General features: G+C 50.3%; 1 protein-coding gene across 2 annotated transcripts in view; it reads right to left on the minus strand.

Annotated features, from left to right (window-relative positions):
- Nucleotides 1-16136: 16136 nt before the first annotated feature.
- kat6a (K(lysine) acetyltransferase 6A) overlaps nt 16137-24714 on the minus strand; it is a 43226-nt gene continuing 34648 nt past the window's right edge. Inside the window, exons 11-16 of one of the 2 annotated variants that reach the window (XM_015971955.3) lie at nt 22015-22108; nt 21690-21921; nt 20860-21049; nt 20101-20769; nt 19761-20019; nt 16137-19667 (exon numbers count right to left, since the gene is read on the minus strand). In XM_015971955.3, coding sequence (XP_015827441.3) covers nt 16363-19667; nt 19761-20019; nt 20101-20769; nt 20860-21049; nt 21690-21921; nt 22015-22108 — 4749 coding nt within the window. In that variant the 3' untranslated portion in view covers nt 16137-16362. Of the gene's footprint in view, nt 19668-19760; nt 20023-20100; nt 20770-20859; nt 21050-21689; nt 21922-22014; nt 22109-24714 lie in introns of both variants that reach the window. The other variant, XM_015971953.3, reaches the window with a different exon arrangement.

Consider the following 24714-nt stretch of genomic DNA (forward strand, 5'->3'; position numbering starts at 1 on the left):
GGTTTGAGTGTAGCTGATCATGTACGTGTGGTGTTTCAAATGTGATACGCTAGGAAATTTACAAAGGTTAATGAGGCAGTTACATGGAGAAAAACGCTTCGGGAGCCATTACGTCAGTGTTGAGGTCGAAAATTGCATTTTGTAAACTGTTGTTCTTCTTCCGCTCCCTCTTCTACACACTCTTCCAGCATGTCATGACCCTGGGGACATCATTGCGGCAGGCCATTGACCTGCAGGGTCACCAGGGAACCCAGGGGGTTCCAGTTCCAACTCCCTCTTCATCTGGTGGGATGATGAGGAACCGGCTGTCCAGGTGCCTACAGTTTGCCCTAACTCCTCTCCAGGGCAGTGGCAGCAGAGGGACGACACGACATGTAAGGTTTTTATGGTTTACACTCACCCAGTCCTCACATGCCAGTTACAGTATACGAACATACATGATCCACGCATACATACTAATATAAAATGGTTTATAAAGCTAAATACACACACACACACACACACACACACACACACACACACACACACACACACAACATGTAAATGCAAAAAATGCTTAAACTATGTTGTTTCTTTGTGTCTGAAATGCTTTTTAGCTCTCCTGCATGAAGTCACAAGAAACAGGAAATAATCCTTCAGCAGCAGCGTGGCCTCACCAAAATGGTGTAGGACCTTTTTGTTGCTGTTGCTGCTCTTCAGGGCCTGACCACAAGGGGGAAGTGTGGAGACCAGGCAAGGTATTAACCTTGCAACATCAGATTTAAGTCTACAAAAATAAACCTTCCCCATTTTTTTTCTTTTTAAAACCACGTTTACATTGCTAATAGGTCCTATTGTTCAGTTCTGCAACACTATTGGCTGTTAAAATGTGTAAATAGGCCCGTTTATCTGGCCTCCTAGAACAACATGTGAAAGGTTAAAAAAAGATTTTGCAGTTGTTTTCTAAATTTGGGTTTCTGGGGGTTAACCAAATGGGCAACTGGGCAATTGCCCTGGGGCCCACGAACTCCAAAGGGCCCAGGCCCAGAGCAGCAAGAGCATGAGCAAAATACTGTATCTGTAATCTCCCACTTTATATTAAACTAGGGTGACCATACGTCCTCTTTTCCCCGTACATGTCCACTTTTCACTCTCTGTCCGGGGCGTTCTTGTAGCCTATTGATGAAAATGTCTGGTTTTTCATCCAGGAGCAGGGATCGAATTATGGTGGAGCTGGATATCCTACACATCCAGGGGAGCCGGCTAAAACGTTTTCTACCTATATTACATCACTCATGGACTCTTTTGAGCAGAGAGCACATATAGCGATGATCGTTGGTGTTCAGCGCTCAAGGCTGCTGCGTCCAGCGCACGGTCCATTCTCAAAGTGGCGCAAACAAAAAGCTATAATTAACACACAATCGTTCATGTCCGCACATGTTCTCTACTTTCTGTCTTATTAGTGCCTGAAGTGCTCTGCTACTGCGGAGTTCATCGTGTGCTGCGGTGATTTCACCTCACTGATGCAGCATCGAAACGCGCTCTCCGCTTTGCGGTCAGGAGATCCCTTTAATCTGCTCAGAAGTAACTGATGAGGTGAAAAAGTAAGAATCCAGGCAGCAGTTTTTCTGGAGAGTTTAGAGGAGATGCAAGAAGATGAGAGACAGACAAGACAGGAAATAGTTAAATAAAAACAAGAAAACAAAGTAAAATGTAGGTAGATTTATCTCCACTATGTTTTTACAAGTAGAAAACAATAAGTTCTACACATGTAATATTTGATACAATTCAGATCACCTTCAAAACTCAGTCACACACCCAGGGCCGTTTCAAGGCATTTTGGGGGGCCAAGGCAAAATGAGGAGAATAGGAGAAAAGGAGCCCACCACCTTAGGCACAAAGGCAGGGTTGGGCTTCAGGGACACCTTCATGTCACCTGGTGCGAACTGGGTGCAGGATGGGTCAACAGAGAGAGCCTGTAAGTCACTAACTCGCTTTTCAGATACCAAAGCCAGGAGTAGCACCACCTTAAGAGACAGGATCTTAAGGTCCAGGCCATCCATAGGCTCAAATGGAGGCCCGGAGAGGGCCGACAGTACCAAGGACAGATCCCATGAGGGCATCAGGGGTCGAGACACAGGGAGAAGCCTGCGCGCACCCCCCATGAAGCTACACACCAGGGGGTGTTGACCTGCCAATTTCTTCCCAAAACCCAAGTGTTGGGTGGAAATGGCTGCTAGGTACACTTTAATGGTGGAGAAAGCCTTCTTCCCATCCAATGCAAGTCTTGCAGGAAAGACAGAATGACATTCACAGGCCACTGGGAAGGTGAGATCCCTTCCCCTGTCCCTTCCCTGACACCAGGCTTCAAACATTTACAGTCATATAGGGACCTATGGAGGGGGCCCTGGCATTCTGAATGGTTCGAATGACCGCCTGGGGCAGCTTTGCTGACCCTAACCCGCACCCCTCAGGTGCCAGGCCCACAGGGCCAGTTGTTCTGGATGAGGATGGAAGATTGAGCCTCCAGCTTGGGACACTAGGTCCCTGCGAAGCAGCAATTTCCAAGGTTGGCCCTCCAGGAGCTGGAAAATGTCCGCCACCCAATGTATGGCTGGCCAGTATGGGGCCACCAGAATGAGAGTGGCGCCGAGTTCGTACCCATCAGCAAGGTGGGTGGTATCAGGGCCACTGGGAAAAAAGCGTAAAGCAGTTTCCGTGGCCAGTCGTGCGCCAGCGCATCCACGCCGAGTGGAGCGTCTCGGTCGAGCTGGGAAAAAAACAGTGGACACTGAGCATTCTCCTTGGAGGCAAAAAGATCCACTACGGCTGTGCTGAACCGGATCCAAATCTATTCCAACACTGCTGGATGCAGGCTCCATTCCCCGCACAGGGGAGTCCCTCTGGACAACAGATCCACCCCCCAATTCAGAACACCCGGGATGTGGGTGGCTCTGATTGAGTCTGCTGCACCATAGGATCAGTCTGCGTGCCAGCGTGTGTAACCGCATGGAGCGCAGCCCCCCACCCCCACCCCCCCACCCACCAGTGGATTATATAAGCCACAGTCGTGGTGTTGTCTGTTCTCATTAGGACATGATGGCCAGAGAGAAAAGGCAGGAAGTGCCTCAGGGCTAAAAAGACCGCGAGGAGTTCCAGATAATTTATGTATGTCCCCCAGAGCTCTCTGCTCCACACACCCCTGACAGAGTGACCTTCTAGGAGCCCCCCCCCCCCCCCCCCCCCCCAACCTGACAGGCTCGCATCTGTCGTGACCACTTTCCTCACGAGAACCAACTCCAAAGGCATCCCCTGTGCCAAGAGGGAGGCGTGACGCCAACAGCGGAGCGCCGCGACGCACACTGCAGAGACCGTCACCCTGCGTGCTCTGTGGCGCACTGGAGAAACCCAGAGAAGCCACCCAGCGTTGAAAATCTCTCATGTGTAGACGGCCGAGTGGTACCACTGAAATAGCTGACGCCATGAGACCCAAAAGCCTGAGGCACAATGCAAACCGCACAGAACTGTGTAGGCGGAAGCGCGCCAGGCAGAACGAGAGCGTGTTCACGCATGGTGCCAAGAGATGGGCCGTGAACGCCCCTGAGTCCAGATTCAGACCTAGAAATGTTATTTTCTGGGAGGGGAGTAAAACGCTTTTCTGCCAGTTTATTCTGAAACCTAGATCACACAAGTGATGGATCACAACCAGCGTGGGTGACGTTGCCTCCTCTCTGGACCGTGCCAGCAGGAGCCAGTCGTCTAAATACGAGGCCAGCCGAATGCCCCTCTCTCTCAGAGGGGTGATCGCCACCTCCGTACACCTGACAAATACCCTCAGGCTCAGCGAGAGGCCGAAAGGGAGTACGGTGTATTCATAACACATTCCCCCTGAAAGGCAAACCTCAGAAATTTCCTGTGTGGAGGGTACACGGGAATATGAAAGTATGCGTCCCTCAGGTCGATTGAGGTGAACCAGTCGTTCTGGTGAATCAGACGCAAAAGGGATGAGAGCGTAAGCATTTTGAATTTGTACTTTCTGAGGCATCGGTTCAGGGCCCTCAGATCCAGGATCGGGCGAATACCGGTCCCTCCCCATTTCGGGACCAGGAAGTACCTGGAGTAGAAACCGCTCTGAGACCGATTGGGAGGCACAATGCAGATCGTTCCCTTCTCTAGCAGGGAGGAGATTTCTCCCTGAAGGGTGTGAGCTGATGTCCCCTGGGCTTGGGAGAACACTACGCCGGAGAATCGAGGAGGAACTGAAGCGAATTGGAGCCTGTAACCTCTCAAAATAGCTCTTAGCACCCAATGTGAAGCGGAAATCGCTGTCCATTCCTCTATGTGAGTGGAGAGCGGTGACACAGCCATTACACACGGAGCAGCAGCTCCCTCCAGAGGCTGTGGGGCAGCGTGGCAACTACTCCACATGCGTGGGGGCTTTGCGCTTTGGCAGCCCTGGCGTACGGGGACGACCCGTGGCTGGCGGGAAAGTCCGCCAGGGGCTGCCCCAGCCTGGTTTGGCTCATTTGCATCATTTTCATTGATTTTTGCTGTGCCCTTGACATTCTGTCTGGATGCGGCAGCGAACTTTTGAATGCTTCTTGAACGTGACATGTTTATGAAAAACAATGTGACTGCTTGTGACGTGTGTTTTGGCCGGCACGGACGGTTGCACGTCCTGGCCCCACCCTGAACCGATCAGGGACTCTGCCAGGAGGGTCCCGTGAGGGGGGGAGAAAGCACCATGGTAACACCGAACAGGTGGAGCTGGCGAACGGGGAACTGCCAGCTGCAGTGTCGGGAGGGAAAGAACTCAGTCAGGGTGCTCTTTTCTTCTTTCTCACCTGCTGACCACCGGGCCGGGTGGGATGTCCCGGTGGCGGGAAGGCTTGGTTGCCGGACCTCTGAGGCCAAACTGGTTGAGGCGCTGAGCCCGAAGGAGCTGGTTGGACTGCTTGAGGCTTCGGGCATTTTGGGATCCAGAACTGAGGCTGGGCTCGGGCAGCTGCCTGAGGAAAAGTCGGCCGACCTGGCAGCTGGTGAAGGCTTGCGGGAAGGCAGAGTTGAAGGGCTTCATCATCTTTCTTCTTTGCCTCACACCGTTGTTGCATTGATGCCAATGCAGAGCCAAAAATGCCTTCAGGCACAATTGGCATGTCCAAAATGTCCTCCTTCTCTGTATCAGAGAGGTTGGTGAGGTTCAGCCATCGTGCACGTTCCTGAAGCACCATCATGCCCATAGCTTTACCCATAGCCTGGACTGTGCAGCGCTGCACCCGCAGGCAGATGGCGGTCAGTACGGTGATTTCCTCCCACACCTCCAGGTCCAGTTTTGTATTCATGTCCTCACAGAGCTCGGCTTGGCACACTGAGAGCATGGAGGAGACATTCAAAGCTCGAACTGAGATGGCGGCAGCCATGCACGCCCTCTCGTTCAGCGCCGACTGGAAAGGGTCCGCCTATGCAGGGAGAGCGGGAGGCCTGGAGGAAGTTGCCGAGAGCCCTGGGTGCAGGTGGGCTGCAACCAGCGGTTCCATCGGCGGCATGTGAAGCATGCCAGCCTTATCCATACCCTCGAAGTCCAGCGAGGAGGCTCCTTGGACAGGAGACCTGGAGCTGAAAGGGTGTTTGTCCCAGGATGATCTCACTTCTTCGAGGAGCTCCGGGGAGGCGGCCAGGAGAGGCTTTGCTGCCCTTGTGGCCTGAGGCAGCTTCTTTCCCTTATAGCGGGATCTGACTTCAGTCAGACCACGGTGGGCCAAGGGATGTTGAGCCTGGTCGCAGCGCGTCAGCAGACTGACTGCATGTCCAGGTGGGCGGCCGGAGAAACTACTCCATCCCCGGGAGAGGACAGAAAGCTAGGCATGGAGGCCTGAGCGAGGGGGAGAAAAACGTTGTCATCCTTGTCCTCCTCTGAAATGAGGAGTTCCGAGGTGTCCTCGTCGTCTCTGTAATCCAACTCCAACACGTCCTCGAGGGAGTGGCTCGGAACGGCCAGTTCGAGCTGTGAGCCCCAGCTGTGTTCGGCACACGGTTCCGGGCATGTTCGGGCATGTTCATTGGCATCCCCAGTTGGTGGCCCAGGGGCCGGGAGGCATGGGTCCTTCCGCAACAGGCTAGCTTGGTGCGCTAGCTGCCGGTGAAGGCTCTGCAGGGTGAAGCAAGCACAGCTCTCACATGACCTGGGGACTTCCAATGCTAGCTGGGCATGTTCCAGCCTGAGCAGACCTTGTGTGGGTCTTGAGATTTTGTTCCTGCAGGTACAGAGGCGAGCTCCTGCGCCGTCAACTCCTCTGGTGGGAGGAGCGGCTTCCATGTGGACTAACTGGTGTGTTAGCCGGAGAACGTTGGTTACGTATTGTAACCCCAGATTCTATGAGTCTAGTCACAGCCCTTAAGCTAGCTGCTATTGGAAGGATGATCTCAGCATCAGCCAATCATGAAGAGCTTAAATGTATGCCCACCAATGGTGGGCACCCCTGTGGGTATATAAGTGAAGCGACTGCACTGTTCGCCTCCGATGGCTCTTAGTCCTAACAGAACCAGTGGGGCCAGTGGCTTAAGGGCTGCGACTAGACTAATAGAATCTGGGGTTACAATACATAACCAACGTTCTATTTCATCTAGTCTTAGCCCTTAAGCTAGCTGCTATTGGAATAATGTGCAGCTGGATGAGTTTACGCCACACTGGTTAGCTCAACCAATGGACACACCCAACATGTCTCCTTTTAGCGAGGGTCGCTCAGCCTTAGCCCAGGGCTTAAAAGGCTGAGGCAGCCAGAGAGAAGAGTAGGGCCCCCACTAAAAATATCATCCACAAGAGGATGAAATTCATTCAAGTAGGGCTGATGTGGTGCCATAATGCTTTCACTCAGTCTGCTGAGGTCCAAGCACTGAACGAGTGATGGATCCTGAAGACACATCTCGTAAATAATAACGAGTAAAGGAACATGGGGAAGCCCATGAAGCAGCCTGACAAATGTCTTCCATCGACACACCACTGTGGAGCGCCATAGAAGAGGAAATCCCTCTGGCTGAGTGAACCCTGGGTATCTCAGGAGGATCCTGCCCTGATGATGTGTAAGCGAGTGAAATGGCATCACACAGCCAGTGTGAAAGACGCTGGGTCGCCAGCGCTTGCCCAAGGGAAGAATCTCTGTAGTGCACAAACAGGCTTTGTGAGTGGCTAATCCCTGAAGTGCGTGACACAAATCGTGCGAGAGCACGCACCGGGCAGAGAAGGTGGGAAGCCGCCTCCTCATCAGAATTATGGGGAGGAGGAAAAAATCCAGCCAATGAAATTGACCTGGATTTGAAGGAAGTATTAATGTTTTTGGGCACAAAGGCTGGGTTGGGGCATAAAATAGCAGACCCGCATTCTTCCTGGATCCTGAGGCATGCGGGAGCCACTGAGAGGGCGGTTAGGCTGCTCACTCTCTTGACTGATGTCAGCACCAGCAGCAAGGCAGTTTTGAGTGGCAGGAACTTGAGTGAGACCTGGTCCAAGGGTTCAAATGGGGCTTCAGATAAGCCGTGCAGAACCACCGTTAGGTCCCACTGGGGAAATAGCGGGCGGGACACAGGTCTGTTCCTTCTGACACCTTTTAGAAAACATTTTGTGAGGGGATGCTTGAAAACAGATCTATTTCCAAAACCCTGGTGACAGGATGAGATAGCTGCAGCATATGTTTTAATAGTGCTGAATGCAAGGCCCCTGTCCATCAGCATCTGCAGCTGGCAGGAGAGCACCTCTCTGTGCACCATTTCTGGAAAGCTGCCCATTTAGCAGCATAAGATGTTATGGTAGAAGGCGCCCGCACACTCTGAATCGTGGCGACCACATCATGCGGCAGCCCAGAAGCCTCTAAGCGTGACCGCTCAGCGGCCAGACCCACAGCCGTTGGCCTATTTCTGGAGGATGTTTGATTATCCCATCCGCCTGGAGAAGGGCGTCCGCCCTCCACGGGAGCCTCCACGGGGAGCCGGACACTAGCGCTTGCAGGTATGGAAACCATGACGCAGACAAGCGTCTGGGAGCCATCAGAATTACCGAGAGCTGTTCCGACTGAACTCGGTCCAGGATACGGGGAATCAGTGGGACTGGCGGAAACGCATACAGGAGTATCTGAGGCCAGGGCTGGTGTGAGAAGGCGTCCGCTCCAAGTGGGGGGTGGTCCCGGGGACTCGGGGAAAACCACAGGCGACACTGAGCGTTTTCGCAAGCCGCGAACAGATCCACAGAGGGTTCCCCGAACTTGATCCATATCTGTGATATCAGTGCGGGATGCAGACGCCAGTCGGAGTCGCGGGGTCCCCCTCTCGACAGGATGTCTGCTGCCACATTCAGGACCCCCGTAATGTAGGTGGCTTTGGTGGACAGCAGGTGGACATGTGCCAAACACAGTAAATCTGTGGCTACGCGCAATAGTGGGATGGATCGAACTCCCCCATGGCGATTTATGTAGGCTGCCGTCACCTGGTTGTCTGTGTGAACTTCGACATGACAGCCCTCGAGAAGGGCAGCGAAGTGTCTGATCACATTCCTCACTGTCATAAGCTCCAACACATATATGTGCTCGTGCGTGTGGGAGGGCCAGCGATCTGTCACCGTATGGGACAAGCACGTGCCCCCCCATCCCAACAGTGACGCATCCGTAAACACAGATACGTGTGACGTAGGACATCCGATGGGGACCCCGTGTGAGAGGATGCAGGGATTCCCCCAGTGAGCGAGGTCCCTGCCCACTGAAGGGGGAACCCTCAACATACATCTCTTCTGACGTATCAGGTGTACCCGGAGGCAGATGAACCAACGCTGTAGGTGTCTCGTGTGCAGTAAACCTAACGGCATCACAGTGTGGACTGCAGCCATCATGCCCAGAAGTTTCATGACTAACAGGGCTCTCACAATCTTGCGGGGTTGCACGCGGGAGATCACCAAGGTGAGATCTGCCGCTGTCGCCGGAGACAAATGTGCTCTCATTAGGGAGGCGTTCAGCTCCACCCCGAGAAACACAATCGACTGGGATGGAAGTATGGAGCTGTTTCCCAGTTTATGGAAAACCCCAGGGTTGACAGATGCTCTATTAGCTTCCTGGTTTGCTCTGACGCCTCGTCCTTGGACCGGGCGCATAGGAGCAGATCGTCCAGGTAAAATAAAATCCTCATTCCCGCCGTGCGCAATGGCTGCAGAGCGGTCTCCAAACATTTGGAGAAGGTGCGCGGGGCTAGCGAGCAGCCGAAAGGGACACGATTGAACTGGTATTGAACTCCCTTGAATGAAAAGCGCAGGAACTTCCGGTGTTTGGGAATTACTGGGATGTGGAAGTATAAGTCTTTCAGGTCTATTGACGTGAACCAGTCCCCGGAGTGCATGTATTCTAGGGCTTGCCTCATTGTTAACATGCGGAAATGCATCACTGCTATGGAGCAGTTGAACAGGGAAAGGTCGAGAATTGGTCTCATTCCTCCCGACTTCTTCGGTACTACGAAATAACGGGAGTAGAAGCCTGAGAGCTCTTGTCCGCGAAGGATTTGGGAAATGGCATCCTTGGACAGAAGTTCCCGCAGCTCCAGCTCCAGGGCCTGAGATTGTTCCTGTGACGTGAACGTCATCTCCACAATCCCGTTGAAGGGAGGAGGAGCGGACTGAAAATGGAGTGTGTGACCGTAATGAATAGTCTCCGATATCCATTTGCTCATGAGACAAAGGCGGCGCCATTCTTGCGCGCGTTCCGACAGCGGACGCGTGTTCGAGGTCACGTGAACGACGTCTGAGGACTGGGTTCACGCCCTTACCGCCGTCGCTCACACCAGAGAACTGGGAGCGACCCATGGAGGGCTGCCCTCGAAAGGGCGAGTGTGAAACAGCTGGAAGAGGCTGATCCGCAACGCGGAGCGTGGAGTCCACAGTTAAAGGACGAGTGGGAGCCGGGCCCGTGCACGGGGATGACAAAGTGCCAGCGGATGGAGCCGCGCACTGTCGCTGCGAGTGGTCGCGACAGCGTCATGACATCCCGTCCCACCCAACGTTGTGGGGGAAGCAGAATGTGTCAGGCCTGGCTGGAAGCTAGGGCCGGTGCGCAAATGGAGCACACTCGTACAGCTGGCCGTGTAATATGACTGACATGCAGATGTGTCGCAGTGCTTGGTGTGGGGAACATGTGTGAAGATTCTGCAGAGGACTGTAGGATTGTGCTCTCTATGTGACATTTTTTGGGTTTTATTTCAAAACCAAAATCATTCACAGAGTTATTAGAGTCAGAAGCACACACATTCCCCCAACGAGTCATTTTCGTGGTTGCTTTCGGCGAGGTTCCTGTCACTGTGACTGCCAATACGGTGTCTGCTGGCTCTTTCTAAACCGTTGGCCGCCAACTCTCTGGTCCTGCTGAGGTGGAGCTGAAGTGGGAGGCCAGCTCCGTGGGACGGGCGGTGCAGCTGGGCGCCTGAAGTTTCCGCGCCGTTCATCCCATCCTCTGGAGAAACGGCCGCAGTGCGAGGCTGACCGAGGGTGGACCAGGTCTCGCACCGTGGCTGACAGTTCAGCTGTCTTCTGAGCCCTCTCGATGACACTCCTAAGATGGGGACCAAACAGAACGTCAGAGGTGATGGGGCCTTCCAGCGTCTCCCTCTGCAGGTGTTCAGGAATGGAGGGCAGGGCCTTGAGCCACAAGACCTGCTGGATAAGGGTCTGCCAGGCAGCAATGCGAGCAGAACCGGTGAGTACAGCAGCGCACAGATTGAGAATGGCATCAGCAGTTTTAGTAATGATGGTTTTTGACTCGTCAGGAGCATCAAGCTCTTCCACCATTTTGGAAACGCCAAAGGCAAGAAGGGCGATGTTATTTCCTGCAGCGCCAGTCTGGAAGGCGCACTGGTGTGCGCGATCGGTGAGCCGCGTCAGCAGCTGGTCATGCTTAGAAGCGGGAACTTCTCCCGGGCCAGCGAGGTGGTTCTTGGCGCAAAACAGCGAAGCCAAGTCCAGCTCCAGTGGAGGAACGGATGGCCAGCCTTGGTCGGAGAAGCCCTCGACCTTGGTAATGGGTCTCGACCTTGGTAATGGGCTCATATGTGGAAATTGGCGCCTTGAGCTTAGCAGGTTCGGAGAAGGCGGCGGACCAGCAGCTCATGGCAGGGGGGAAGCGTGGCCAGATGAGGTCTGGACAGCGCGTCTGTGTTGCCCCGAAAATTCCCGCCAAATCATCTGCTTCAGGCACGGCTAGCCCCTTGCCTTGAGATGATGGCAGGCAGCTCCTGGAGCAGTGCTTTAACTGCTGGCAGGGAGGAGCGAGAAGTCACTGGAGCAGAAGGACACGCTGAGCGAGGCTCGTCGACCTCTGTGTTGTCCAGGAGGGAAGAAGGGCTATGGCAGCCAGCCTCGTCGTACTCCTCACTGTCGATGACATCGTCCAGTCGGTTGAAGCCAGCCGGCCCCTGGCCGACGCTGAAGAACTATAAGGCCTTGTCCAGCGAGTACGTGTTAGCCACCGGAAATTCCTCGGCGGCGGCGGGGGGTGAAGTACTCGACTCAGCTGATCTTTTCAGCCATGGGCAGAGCCCGGGGCGGCGTTTGGCCCGGCTACTTGGGCTGAAGCCCCGAATGTTTCAGAGGAAGCCCCGGATGTAAATCGCGGAAGTAACATGCAGTATGTCTGTTTCTTTCAAAGCTCATTAGACTAACATGCAGTACCAAAGTCCAACAGAGAGGGAGCAGCTGGCAGTAGTTTGTATACAGCCTGCCTGAGCCTCCGCCACTGAAGAAGAAGCCCTTCAGCAGCCGGCTTCTTCTACTCTCTGTCTGAAACGCATGAGTGAAGATGGACATAAGGACGTTTTTTAGACCAAAAGTACAACGACAGAACCCCAGCTTTGATGAGACTGGTGCTGACTCAGGTTTGTGAGTCTTATTTGAAAATATTTGTTGTGCTGCTGGTTTGCCTAAAGTTAGCTTACTATCAGGTAAAGTTGATGGAGAAAGAAAGGGAATATTTACTATCATCTCACACTAAACACTAACAGGAACAATACTCTGCCCTGAAAATGCTTAATATGTAGCTTCAGTTTAAAAATTATGTGGTACAAGAAATATATGATGTTGACTAGTGCGTGTCACGTGTGTGTGTGTGTGTGTGTGTGCGCGCGTGCGTGCGTGTGTTAAGCCCCGGATGTTCTTCAGTCCTTAATCCGCCCCTGAGCAGAGCGGCACAAAACGGGCACGCGGCCTGAGGGCTCAAGCCCAGGCCAGGGTGATGAGCCCCGAGACAGACCTCACACTTGGCGTGCAGGTCGCCGCTGGAGATGGAGCCGTCTGGCAGGCCGGGCAGGTCCTGGCGTCGCTGGACATGGTAGGTGAGTAGATTAATGCTCTTGGATAATTGCTCTTTAAAGGAAGCTCGTAAGCTTGGCTTGAAGAGATAACGGAGGCCAACAGTGGAGTCGCTCCACTTATATACCCACAAGGGTGCCCACCATTGGTGGGCGTACATTTAAGCTCTTCATGATTGGCTGATGCTGAGATCATTCTTCCAATAGCAGCTAGCTTAAGGGCTAAGACTAGACGAAATAGAACGAGCAGGTGCACTGGAGTGTGAAACTGCTCGCTTTTAATTGAATTACTTGTAATCTGAATATACGCCCTCTGGTGGTCACAAGGTGAAAATAAAAACACTATTTCCTTCAAAATAAAATATACCACTTAAAAAAGTCTATTAGCATTAACAGCTGAATTATATAATCTATAAATATTATACATTGTAATGATAATACTTGAAGGGCAAATAGAAATTATTTAAAAATGAAAAACTATATTTTAATAACCAAATTAAGATAGAAGAAACACATTTCAAATTCCCAAATAAAGCCACAGGAACCTTCCAATAGATACTGTACATGCAGGTGAAACTTGAAAAATTAGAATATGGCGCAAAGTTTCGTTTGTTTCAATAATTCCCCTTAAAAAAGTTAAACTAATTAATGAGACAGACTCATTCCATGCGATGCAAGATATTTCAAGCCTTTATTTGTTATAACTGCGATGATTCAGGCTATAAGCTGATGAAATCCCCACATTCAAAATCTTGGACAATTAGAATATTGTGAAAAGTTTCAATATTCTAGACTCAAAGTGTCACACTCTGATCAGCTGATGAATCCAGAACACCAGCAAAGGGTCCCTGGGCCTTTAGATGGTCTCTCAGTCTTAATTGGGTTACTGACATAAATGGGCTTTTGCACCATATTCTAGTTTTCCAGTTTCACCTGAACGAACTTCCTTTATTTTTTATGTATTATTGACAGTCTGGGCACATTTAAAAAGCAGCTGAAAATCATTTTATTTTAAGTTGCTTTTACTTTAAATCTTTTATTGTCTTCATCTGTATAATGTGACTTTCTGTTGTTTTGGACTTTATGATCTTTCCTTTGTGATTTTTTTATCTGTGATAAGTGCTACATAAACAAACCTTACTTATCTTCTCTCACTGACCAAAAAAACGCATTTCAGGTTATTTATAAATCTGCTAAATGCAAAAACAAAGTTGTGAGATCCTGCAAGTGTGGATTTGGTAATGATGGCAGAAAATGTCCACAAGGACACCTAGTGGTTGCAGCTGTTCACAGCAGATTTATTAGTAAAGCAGGTGAGAAATATAAAGCAGGGGGGCTGGAGCTCTCAGGTGAGTAAATATTTATTGGTTGTAAATTTAAAAATAACTTAGCGTTTTGATACCGTGTGTGTCTGTCAGAATTCCAAGCAGATGAGCTCAATCATTTCCTGCTGGTCTAGGTTATTGTTTGAATAAATCCCAGTTACCTCTTTTCAAGTAATAAATCAAGATACAGGGCAACTGGAAAGAGGTGCAACAATAAACTATGAAATACTGATAAAAAAAACAGCATCAATTGAACAATATGTTCTTGAGGTAAAAATACACTGATATGAGGTTATTTTATGCAGATTAGCGTGCAAAAATCACTCACACCAACCAGAATAAAACATGTCTTCAGGTATCTCTGAACACTTCCAATAAGTTTTTATTATAGTGTTTTGCATCATAAGGATTTTTTTCCTTGTAGATTCAAATTAGTTCATAGTCCACGTTTCATCTCCAGCAAGAGCGTGACATGGTAATTTTTTAATATTGCAAGCTAAAAACTAATATGAATGTAAATATTTCATCTGTGGCAAAGGTCCGAGTAGATAAATGAAGGAGTGAATGTAACTGGGCAGTGGTTTGTTTCATAAAAAGGGAAAAACACAACTGGCTCAACATAATTTATTTTCATTTTATGTTAAAATGTACAGTTCTTGCTAAGAAAGAAAGAAAAAAAAAGAATAAATGGAAATACATACAGGGCCAGAGTAGAGAGCTGGGGCGGCTGAGCAACTCCACCCTCCCCGTGCCCAGCGGTCAACCGTCTCTTTATTTTGCGCTCTCTCTCTCTCTCAGCATACAACGCAACATGTACAATTACAAAGGATACAAAAGGGAAGCAATATAAACAGACAAATATACGGAGCTCGTTTTTACATGCCTCTCAGATGTAGGGAAATCATCCTATACACACACAGGTAAAAAAAACAACAGAAAAATGCCAAGTGACCTGTAGATATTTGTAGTCCTTTTGTTTAAAATAGCATTGATATACTACACAAAGATAGAAAAACTCTAGAGATGAGATGGAATGGAAAGGTTAAAGGCATCTTAAGTCACTAAAAGTGATGGTTTTTTACATTTCGAGTTTCTTAGTAATCATTACCCAAGAATTGAGCTAAAAAATATGTTCTTTTCTCGTCGTCATTTCCTGAAACAAAACAGAAAAAAATGACAGTACCAATATCGATGTCAGGATTTCTTTTTATATTATAGAAAAAAACATTTTCTCTACAATAGTTTTCTAAAGACAAAAGGAGTCAGCTTGCGTCATAAAATAAAGCTGCCCGTCTGATAAAATTCAGAAACAAACAAACAAAGAACAGAAGAATACACGCAGAGAACGCATGTGACGTCTGTAGGGAAACTTTAACTCCCGTTTTTATTCTGAATACTGGTACACGAGCAACAACACCAACCATTCATGAGCCTGCCGACACTCACTCGCCCCAAACCTTGCTTCTCATAAGTGCGCCTCGATGTGAGGGCCGGTCCGTGCACTAGAGCGGGCATTTAGGCACCTTTCACAAAGGCGGACTGAATGCTGCCCCATGTCTAGTCAGTAGGAGTGCAGACTTTTGCGGAGAAAAACAAAACAGCGGGCTCCTCCAGAGGGAACCCACTCGGAGCAGTCCAATGGAAATGAGCTTTTTCTAAGCTGCTAAAAAGACCCAACGCTGTATGACCCGGTTCTGTCAGCAGAGCGTGGGCAAAACATAAAAAGAGCTGAATGTTGGACTTACCCTGAGCTAGCCACCGATTGGCAACAGCTGCTCAGTTTGTGTGTGTGTGTGTTATCTGTTGGGAAGTACCAGAGTATTTACATCTACAAGTTCCAAAGTGGCAGAAACCTAGAAAATAATGCTACTCGTTTCATTTATGGATATATAATAGTAACACTAGTCTCTTCTGTGTCTTCCTGTGTTTCTGGTACAACACTGTCCGTGTGGGAAGACGGAGACTCCGGAAAGCGCTCAACACCAACTCCGCAGCACGAGTCCCTGCTCCCACACTCGTCTGGAATAAGTGAAAAGCTGTCCGACCCAGCAGCCTCACAAACGCTCGGGGGTTATTCTGAGAGCAGGAAGGTGTATTGCCATTATCAGAATGCCACACATATAAAGACCGAAGCATAGGAAGGGTCGGACTGCACACAAGTATTAAAAATAACCAACAGTCAACAAAAACAAGGACAACAAAAAAAAAAAGATTCAACATTATGTTTAAGGAAACGTCAGTCCGGCTACGCTGTTCATCGTCTCTTCTTCCAAGATAAGGCTTCCTATATCAGTTAAAAGATTGTGTGCATGGTTGGATATATTCAGACAGATTTTCTGTTCCAGTCTGAGTGCACGGTATTCCCTGGATCGGTTTTCTTGAGTTGTTTTTTCCTGGTCATTCATGTCCTCCCATTCTCCACCACTGTGTGAAGAGGAGAAACCTCCTACAGCAGTGTGAAGACTGATGCCCAGCTGGGGTCCATGTAGGGATCCAACCCAACCCAACCCAACCACAGCCAGCTGGAGGGGGGAGGGAGAAGCAAGTCCAGATAAAAACAGGACATGATTACTGCACAGAGAAACAGGAAACCCAAACACGCTCCATCTCCGTTTACCTACGCTCCCTGGTGCCCGCCTAGGCACTGGACGAGGTAGGAGGAGTACCGGACATTTAAAATACAGCGAGGGTTAACTCTGGCTCCACGTCTCCTACATCGGCTCCTGCCAGCTCATCTGCTCATGTACGGGGACTGTTTTGGGACTCCAGCGTAGCTGTGATGGGAGGGGCCAGTGTACATCATGTTGCTATGGTGATTGGGCTGCATAGCCTGTTGGGCATAACCCTGGCCTCCCATCATGCCCATCTGCATCTGCATGGGATACTGAGCTGGCTGGTTCATGTAAGCGGGGTTGCTGTGATAGCCACTGTTCATCATGGTTTGGGGCATCCGGTAGCTGGCCGACATGGCGTTCAGAGGTGTCATGTTCATGGAATTGTAGGGTGCCGGCGTGGGCATGAGGTTTGGCATCATACCGCGCTGCACTGTCAAGGTGCGCGGCGTGCCCTGCATGGCCACGACCCCTGAGCTGCGGCCGTAGAGCTGCTGCTGGTGCGGGGCCAGCTGCTGAGTGGCTTTGGACCGATTGGAGATGTGACCTTTGACCGTAGCCATCTGGGTCTGCAGCCGCTGCGTGTGGGGGGGACCCAAACTGATGTTGGTGGCTGGCATGTTGCACTGCAGCTGCAGCGAACCAAGGTTCATAGAGCCAGAGCTAAGGTTAGGAGGTCCAGTCATAGCTGGCTGGCCCTGAGGAAGAGATGCGTGAGGGGAGGGGGCAAGCCCGGGGTTGGACAGGGAAACGCTGGTGGCGTAGGAGGTCACGGAGGCAGAGTGGGAGTAGGGCATGGCATGAGGGTCCATGATGGTGTTGGTCAGCTGTTGGAGTTTGGCCAAGCTGAATGTTGCGGTGGACTGGGGGTAGCCTGTGGTACCAAAGTCCTGACCCATACGCTCGTAGAGGGTGCGTCCCCCTCCTCCACTACCGCTTTCCGTCATCTCCATGATCATGGGTGTGGATGCAAAGCCATTACCCATGCTGCACTGGGACAAAGCCTGTTGCTGTGGGGGTGGTGGGGCGGTGGGTGGGGGCTGAGGGTTGGGGGCTTGTTGCTGCTGAGGAACTTTCTTCTGGGACTGTGGCTGCGGCTGCTGGTTGGTGCTGGGGGGCCTCTCGATGACGCTGCAGCTCTGAGGGGACTTGATGCCACAGCTGGGAGTGTTGGAGGGTGGAGGGGGTGGTGGAGGCTGGGGCACAGCACTGCCCACATTACCAGAAGCTGGGCCCCCGTTGGGCCCTGGTCCTGTTTGCTGAATGAGACTACAGCTGCCCATGGCCAGCTGGGAACCCCCGTTTCCTGCTGAAGATGTGAGGCTGGGAGTTTGGACAAAGGAGCAGCTGTTGGTCTGAGAGGAAGAGGATGGGGTGGCTGAGGTGGAGGAAGAGGACGATGAAGACGAAGCCGTGGGAGCTGGAGCTCCCACAGCAGCCGACATCCCTCCTCCATTACCCCCATTTCCTGTTCCGTTGCCTCCACCACCCATGGTGGAGTCGTAGCTGCTGGGGTTGTCGTAGTTTTCTGTCGTGCTTTCGATGCTGCCGAGGTCGCTGAAGCCGCTGTCCACAACCTGCTGAGAGTGGTCAGGCACAGACGGCACATCCATCATGGGAGACGTCTCCATGTTCTGCTGGGAGGGGGCAGACAGGGAACTGGGATGCTCTGGTGTGATCTGGGTGTAACCACTGCTGGCAGTGCTGCTGGCTCCCCCTGATGCTGTGGGACCAGGCGTTCCTCCTCTCTGTCCTGCTGATGTTGCGTCCACAATGCCAGAGGACATCCCGGGGCTGTTAGCGGAGTGCACAGACTGACTGGGCAGAGGTGGCACTGGGGCGTTAGGGAGGGGGCTGCTGTGTTGCGCAGTGCCACACTCCTCCGCTAAAGCGAGCGCCTCCTCTTCTGGCTCTCCTGCATGGCTGTAGCTCTGCAGGGTGCGGCAGGCAGCCAAGGTTTCCTCGCAGTCTTGGTAAGCGCCGTGATGCGGCTGCGGCTCAGCCTCTTCGTCCTGGGCTTCCCCCTGCGTCAGGGACTGGACCGCCTGCATGGTCTCCAGGTCCAGCTCGTTGGAGTGCTGATGTTGGTGATGTGGGTGATGGTGTCCCAGCTCCTCCTTGAAGTCTGAGTGCGGATGAGGGTGGGAGTGTGGTTGTGGGCGTTGGGGCTCCATCAACATGGTGACATCTTTGTCGTCTGGGTGTAGAGGCTGCAGCTGCATGGGTTCTGAAGGAACAGACATGGCCGTGACAGTTTCCACTGCTGCAGCTGCTGCAGCAGACTCCTCCTGCTCTCTGCGTCTCCTCTCCTCCTGCTGAGGGTCAGCAGCAGGGGGCTGACACTTGGCCTCCTCAGCCTCCTCCTCCTCCTCTTCTAGCTCTTCCTGTTTGCTGACGTAGTCCTGGGCCACGCTGTTCTCCATGTCTAAAAAAGCCTCTCCACCTTGGGGTTCTTCTTTAACGGGAGGAGAGTTTGCTTGTGAGGGGAACTCCTCCTCGTCCTCATCTTCAACGTCCTCTTCATCGTCTGAGTCTTGTCTTTTTCTCGTCTTGTTGCTGTTGCTCTTGTCTTCCAAACGCCCGTCACCTTCGTCATCAGCATCGTGGTCTTCACTGCGCCTGCTTCCAGAACCTGATGTGACGACAGCCCGTCTATTCGGCCGGCTGCCTCCGCTCCCCATGCCGCTTCTTTCTTCCTCTTCTCTCTCTTCATCTTCGCCCTCCCTGTCACCCATGTCAACATCCTGGGGCCGTGACGGAGGGCCCCGTGGTCCAGAAGCTAAGGAGGAAGAAGGGGACAACAGGGGATGGGACGGAGGGTGGCTTGGTTTGTCCTCTATCCAGCCTCTTTCAGTATCATCTTCATCATCTTCGTCGTCGTCGTCGGCCTCAGAGGTGGGAGGGGGTTTAGGTGCAGGCTGCGGGGCCTGGTGGACGGCGCGATTCTTTGGCGGTCTCCCTCTCCTTTTGGGCATTTTCTGTTCATTGGATTTGGAGAAAAAGTCGTCTTCATCATCAGAGTCCTTCTCCCTGTTGGTTCCACAGACTCGTTTTGTGTTGTGATCATCCGTCTGGAGCAGCTGGAAATCCTTCCCAAGCTTCTGCTCCAGCATCCTTTGTCTTTCCTTATCATGCCTCTCCACCTCCTCCCGCTGCAGGTACCAGCTCCGGGGCTTCCGGCCGGGCTTCATCTTGATTTTAGGAGGCTGAGGGTCCCCACTCTGAACCTGGCCGTCTTCAGCTTGCCTGTTGGGCCCACCGCCAGGTGATTTTACATTTCCACGTTGTTTCCAGTGAAGTGGCTTTCGGCTCTTTCCTTTTGGCCAGCCTTTTTTCTTCTTGACTGGGACGTCGGCGCCGGCCTCTGTTAACTCAGATGCTGTCGCCGTCAGAGCAGCTGCAGGCTTCAGAACAGGTGTTAGATCTGGGAAAGCCAAGAGCAAAAGTCAGCATATGTCTGCGTAGATACAACTAACTGATAATAAAGATTCTTCACATCAGAGCTGTGCTTCCTTACCGTCTTCTTCTGAATCAGTGAGGCTGGAGTGGCAGGGCCTCTTGGGCATGGGCTCAGACCGCCTCAGGGCTGATCTTGCGGGTGGATAGCGGCGCAGTGGGCGGCACAGGGACGTTTCCTCAACCAGCCTGGGCATCGGCCTCTCCGAGTCGGAGTCCACAAACGGCTCGTCCAGCACCTCCGTGGTCTCGGAGATGGTCTCTGTTACAACGCTGCTTTGAGGGTGGCTGCGCTGACGAAAACGAGGCCGCTTCAGAGGCTTCTAGGTAGAAACATCGTCATTAGATCGTTTAAACGGCCTAAAACCACAAACTTTAACCAAAACAGGAAAGCATCCCACCTTGCATTTGGGCCCTAGCGCTGGCTTAGTGAGAATGGGAGGGGAGCATGCCCTACCCTCTTCATCATCATCTTCATCCTCCTCCTCCTCATCATCCTCCTCCTCCTCCTCTTCATCACTGCTTCCACTGATGAGTGAAGCATCGTTCAATCGGGCCATGACAGAGGGCGGAGTTAGTCTGTCTGCAGGCCCCTCTGGAAGGCCGGGCTTCGGGCCTCTCTTCTTCCTCGGGGGGCGCCCCCTCCGTGTCATGGGAGTTATTGAGGGGTGCCTGGCCATGTCCAGCGGGTGAAAAGCTGCAGACTCGGCTTGACTAGAGAAAAAAGAGAGTGGGCTCCTGGATGACACTGTTCTTCCTCCAAGTGTTCTCTCCTCATCGTCGTCGTCCTCCTCCTCCTCCGCCAAGCAAATCTTGGGTGGCCGTCCAACCCGTGCAGTGTTTTTTATTTTGCCCCAAGGCAAGTTTTTGGGCGGACGTCCCCGTGGCCTGCGTTCTCCATTTGTCGGTGGTGGGGGTCTTGTCCCTAGGACAGGTGGTGGACCACGGATGGAGGGGGAATTTGGAGAACTCTGGTTGATGGGAAACCCCAGAAAGCCTTTTGTTTCTTCATCCTCTGCACTGGGCTGCATTTGCCAGGGTGCTGGGAGGACCTTCTGGCTTGGTTTGACCTGTTCACATTTTGTAAAGGAAAATAATCAAACATAACGTAAAGCAGATTTGAGATGGGTTCCTACATTCCACAAACTAAATGTACATACCTCCTTGTGAACGTCTCCTCCTTCATCCTCATCCACCTCATCCTCTCCGTCGGTTTCAGAGACCACCGTGTTTGTCACGATGACCGGAGTCCAGCGGAGACACTCGGGGTCGACATCCAGCTGCCGTGGCCGGGCTTTTAGACGAGCCATGTGGTTCGCCACTATCTTCTCCTTTCGCACCAGCACAAGTCTGAAGGAAAACACAACACCAACGGCATTATGAGTCCTGAATGAGTAATTTAGTGGTCGACTAATCTGTTTATGCAGGGTTTTTCCTGCGTTCAAATTTGCGTGGCGGCCGCCTCCAGCTAATTTTGTGGCTCCCCAGCCTGATTTCACTCTGCCCCCAGCTACATGGATGTTATTTTAACTGCAGTTGCAGCGTTACGCCACTACAGGGGCGCTGTATCAGCAGCGGTGCACCGAAAAGCACTAAAACAGCTGCAGACAAAGAAGATCAAAAAGCTGCTTTTCTCGCTAGTTGGTACTTATCTACGGTTGGTGCTGTTGCAGGTATGTTTGGCTCTGAAAGGCATTGATCAGAATTTGCCAATCACGTTTTTCACAGAAATTGGCCAATTTTGATCATCCCTGATATTTACTAGAAAAAAACTTTATTTAACTGTTGTTATAAATCAACATCGACACAGCAGTGTTTCCCCTACAAAGGCTCAGGCGTAGCACTGCACCACAGCTGCAATTCCAGCGCCACACCTACAAGATTCCCCACCGGCTCAGCTTTGTGGCAAAGTGGCGGCATTGTTTAACGAAAGAGGCTTTTGAGCAACAGATGATAAATAATGAGTAACTAGTCTTCATTAATCTCTGACCTTTCTCCTCGCTGCTCCAGCATGTTGAGGCTGTGCAGGGTGGTGGTGATGTCCTGTGGGCAGATCCCTGTCAGTTTGCTAAGTTGGCGAATGGTGATCCGTCGGTCATGGAGCTCGTGGAGACACTCCAGCACCACGCTGCGCCAGTAGGCCATGTAGGACAGCCGACCCAGGTCTGACAGAGGCTTCTCTGGAGATCCAGGCTGTCCCTCCCGCTTTGACAGCAAGTAGCCTAAAAGGAGCAGAGCATTAAAGACGTTATAACTTAGTTACTCATGTTTTAGGTTGATGCTGGTTAATAGTGGAAGCACTGTGATGTTCTTACTAAAGTCGATGAGAAAACGCCCATAGCCCTGCCGCTGATATTGTGGAAGAATCATGATGCATGATACGTTGTATTTCTGTTGGCAGTGCTTCTCCTGCAGAACAAACATCAGTTCAACCATGAAACTGAAAACATTTCAACACAAATATGTTTTGATGATTTCCAGCAAGGAATCTGAATGTACTGAATGATCAAAGGAAACAGCTGCTTAGGGCCCCTGGACCAGCAGGGGGCCCCCAAGAGCACCTGAATTATGACAAAATACATATTAACAAATCTCTAGAGACACTGCTCCACCAGCAGACCAGGTCAAACTTTAGTTATCAGCATAAAGATATGGACTGTTACACTGACTTATGACATGGTAACAAGTTAAGCGTTTACTCCAAGTAACATCACTAATTATTATTATTATTATTAGGGAAGAATGCTAAGAGCTACCTTTCACAATGTTTTCATCCTCTGTCCCTTCACTCTGAGCCTCTGAGCCAATACATAATTATTAGGGAAAAAGTAAAAATTACATAAATAACATTTTAAAAAATGTCTAAGGCAAAAACCATTCTGTTATATAGAGTTTATAAAATAATTATCACCAGCTCTACAATAAACCATTAAACTGGTAATGCTGGTGATGGTGGGGAGTGTAAATGGCAACCCCCAAACCCAATTCTGCTGACAGACTTTGGGTTCTTCGGATTAAAGGAGCTTTGCTGAGAGGCATTAAAGGCCAAGTTCAAAAGTTTGTTCTACTCGATTGTAGAAATCCAGCACCAACGTAGCACTAAACCTACCCCCTCCCGCCTTCGGATTGGTGAGGTCATCAACTGTAGGAGTCAAAGTGCTCTTTGCTTCTCCCAAGATCTCCCTCCCACCTGTGACTGTACAGTAGATGAGCGCCGTAGATGGCTGATCTCAGCCCAGCCCCCCCCCAGCCCCCCCCCCCCCCCCCCCCATTGGAGTCTCATGTTATGTTGTGTTGTCTGAAGTCCGTTGCATATCTGTTGAGGTGTTTTTTTGCAGAGCAAAGCTGCCCTCCTGGTGGAGGGTAACTCTGAAGTGCCTTTTTTCCCTCCACCTGAACCAATCCTCATGTAACCCTCTTATCTCCATTAAAGTAGCGCGACTCGGGTTGCGAATGACCACAGTCACCAATTCTTGTCATGTGTCTTGCCCATGTATGTCTGATATCTGAATTGTATGTACCGCAACTCTAATTTCCCTCTGGGATTAATAAAGGATTGATTGATTGATTGATTGATTGATTGATTGAACACTCTTTTTGCGTGGATTTCTGATGTAGGTTGGAAGTCAACTTCAGTCAGCTTGGCTCAGCGCTTCCTTAATGCAGGAATGCGCAGTGCTCAGTCGCTCACTGACACTATTATTAGCGACAAAGTTGCTACTTTTAAATATGGCCGTAATACTAACACATTTCTTATCCGTGTGGTTCCTGACAAAGTCATGCTTTTGGGAGGAAAAATTAAAGAAATGACAGTTTTTAACAGGTTTTATCTGAACACGTTTAAGACGAATGTTTTATTTGATCTAATCTCTGGTTTCTAATATCGAATTACATTCTTACTTTTCAAATCAACAGCATAACAGTTTAAGCCCAAACTGGGTTATTTATATAAATTCTGCAGTCCTATGGAAAAACATTACTGCATGTAGGTGGCAAAAAAATACATTTAAAGACACTAAGATGGAGGCCTGATAACTCAAATAATACATTTAAAAAATACTTTTTTTTTATTTCTATTTAAATAGTAGAGTACAGAGTCTGCGTGCTCCTTAAGAGTCCATTCTGCTAAGAAAATCCTAAATTTCTTTTGTGAAAATCTACAGAATGATGCACAGATCTGCATCAATAAATTTTGTACAGCATAGTGATTATAAATAAAGTTAAAAAATAAATGATACCGATCTGTGGATTATTATTTTACTGGACAAAAAACTGGGCAGTGAATGATGTTGATAAGAAACTCACTCCAGTACACATCTGACCTATACATTCATTTGTTAGAGAATAATACTTGGTTACATTTTTTGTAAAACAAAAAAAATATCTTTGTGGACTAAAACTTTTTTGAATTTTAGTCGACTAAAACTAAGACAAAATGCAATTCCGTCATCAAGACTAAGACTAAAACTAAGATGCCTGCCAAAAACAACATTGAACAGCAGAGGGCGTAGCGCTTTGCTGGTGTATCCTGCTATCAATGCTGTTGCATCTGTATTGGGTTTAAATTGTGTTTCAGAGACTTTTCAACATCGACAACTTTGTCCTCCAGCTCTTCATCCGGTAACCTCCTTTAAACTCACGTTTCTGGTCATTTCCTGACACAAATAAAAGGTTTGCTGCATTTCTTTGTACTCCTTCAGTCATGAGTAAGGGTGTAGCGGTACGCCAACATCATATTCGGTTTGGTTCAGTGTCATTGAAGCGCTCGGGCCGATACATTTTCGGTATATAATTATTATATTTATTTAACATCTGAAGCGGCTCCTATAGTGGGCAGAACCAGGTGTCATCACAGGCTGCTGATCTAGCGTGATGTCTTTATTTCAGAGAGTATTTGTGCAGCTATGAGTGTCGCACTCACACAGTGTTGTGTTTGACTGTTGATGCTCCGTGTTATTTCTGCAGCGAGCCTTAAAACCCACCTCACATCGCCCTGAGTTTCTTCTTTAAAACTC

Source organism: Nothobranchius furzeri, chromosome 17 (assembly GCF_043380555.1).
Source record: "Nothobranchius furzeri strain GRZ-AD chromosome 17, NfurGRZ-RIMD1, whole genome shotgun sequence".
NCBI lineage: Eukaryota > Metazoa > Chordata > Actinopteri > Cyprinodontiformes > Nothobranchiidae > Nothobranchius > Nothobranchius furzeri.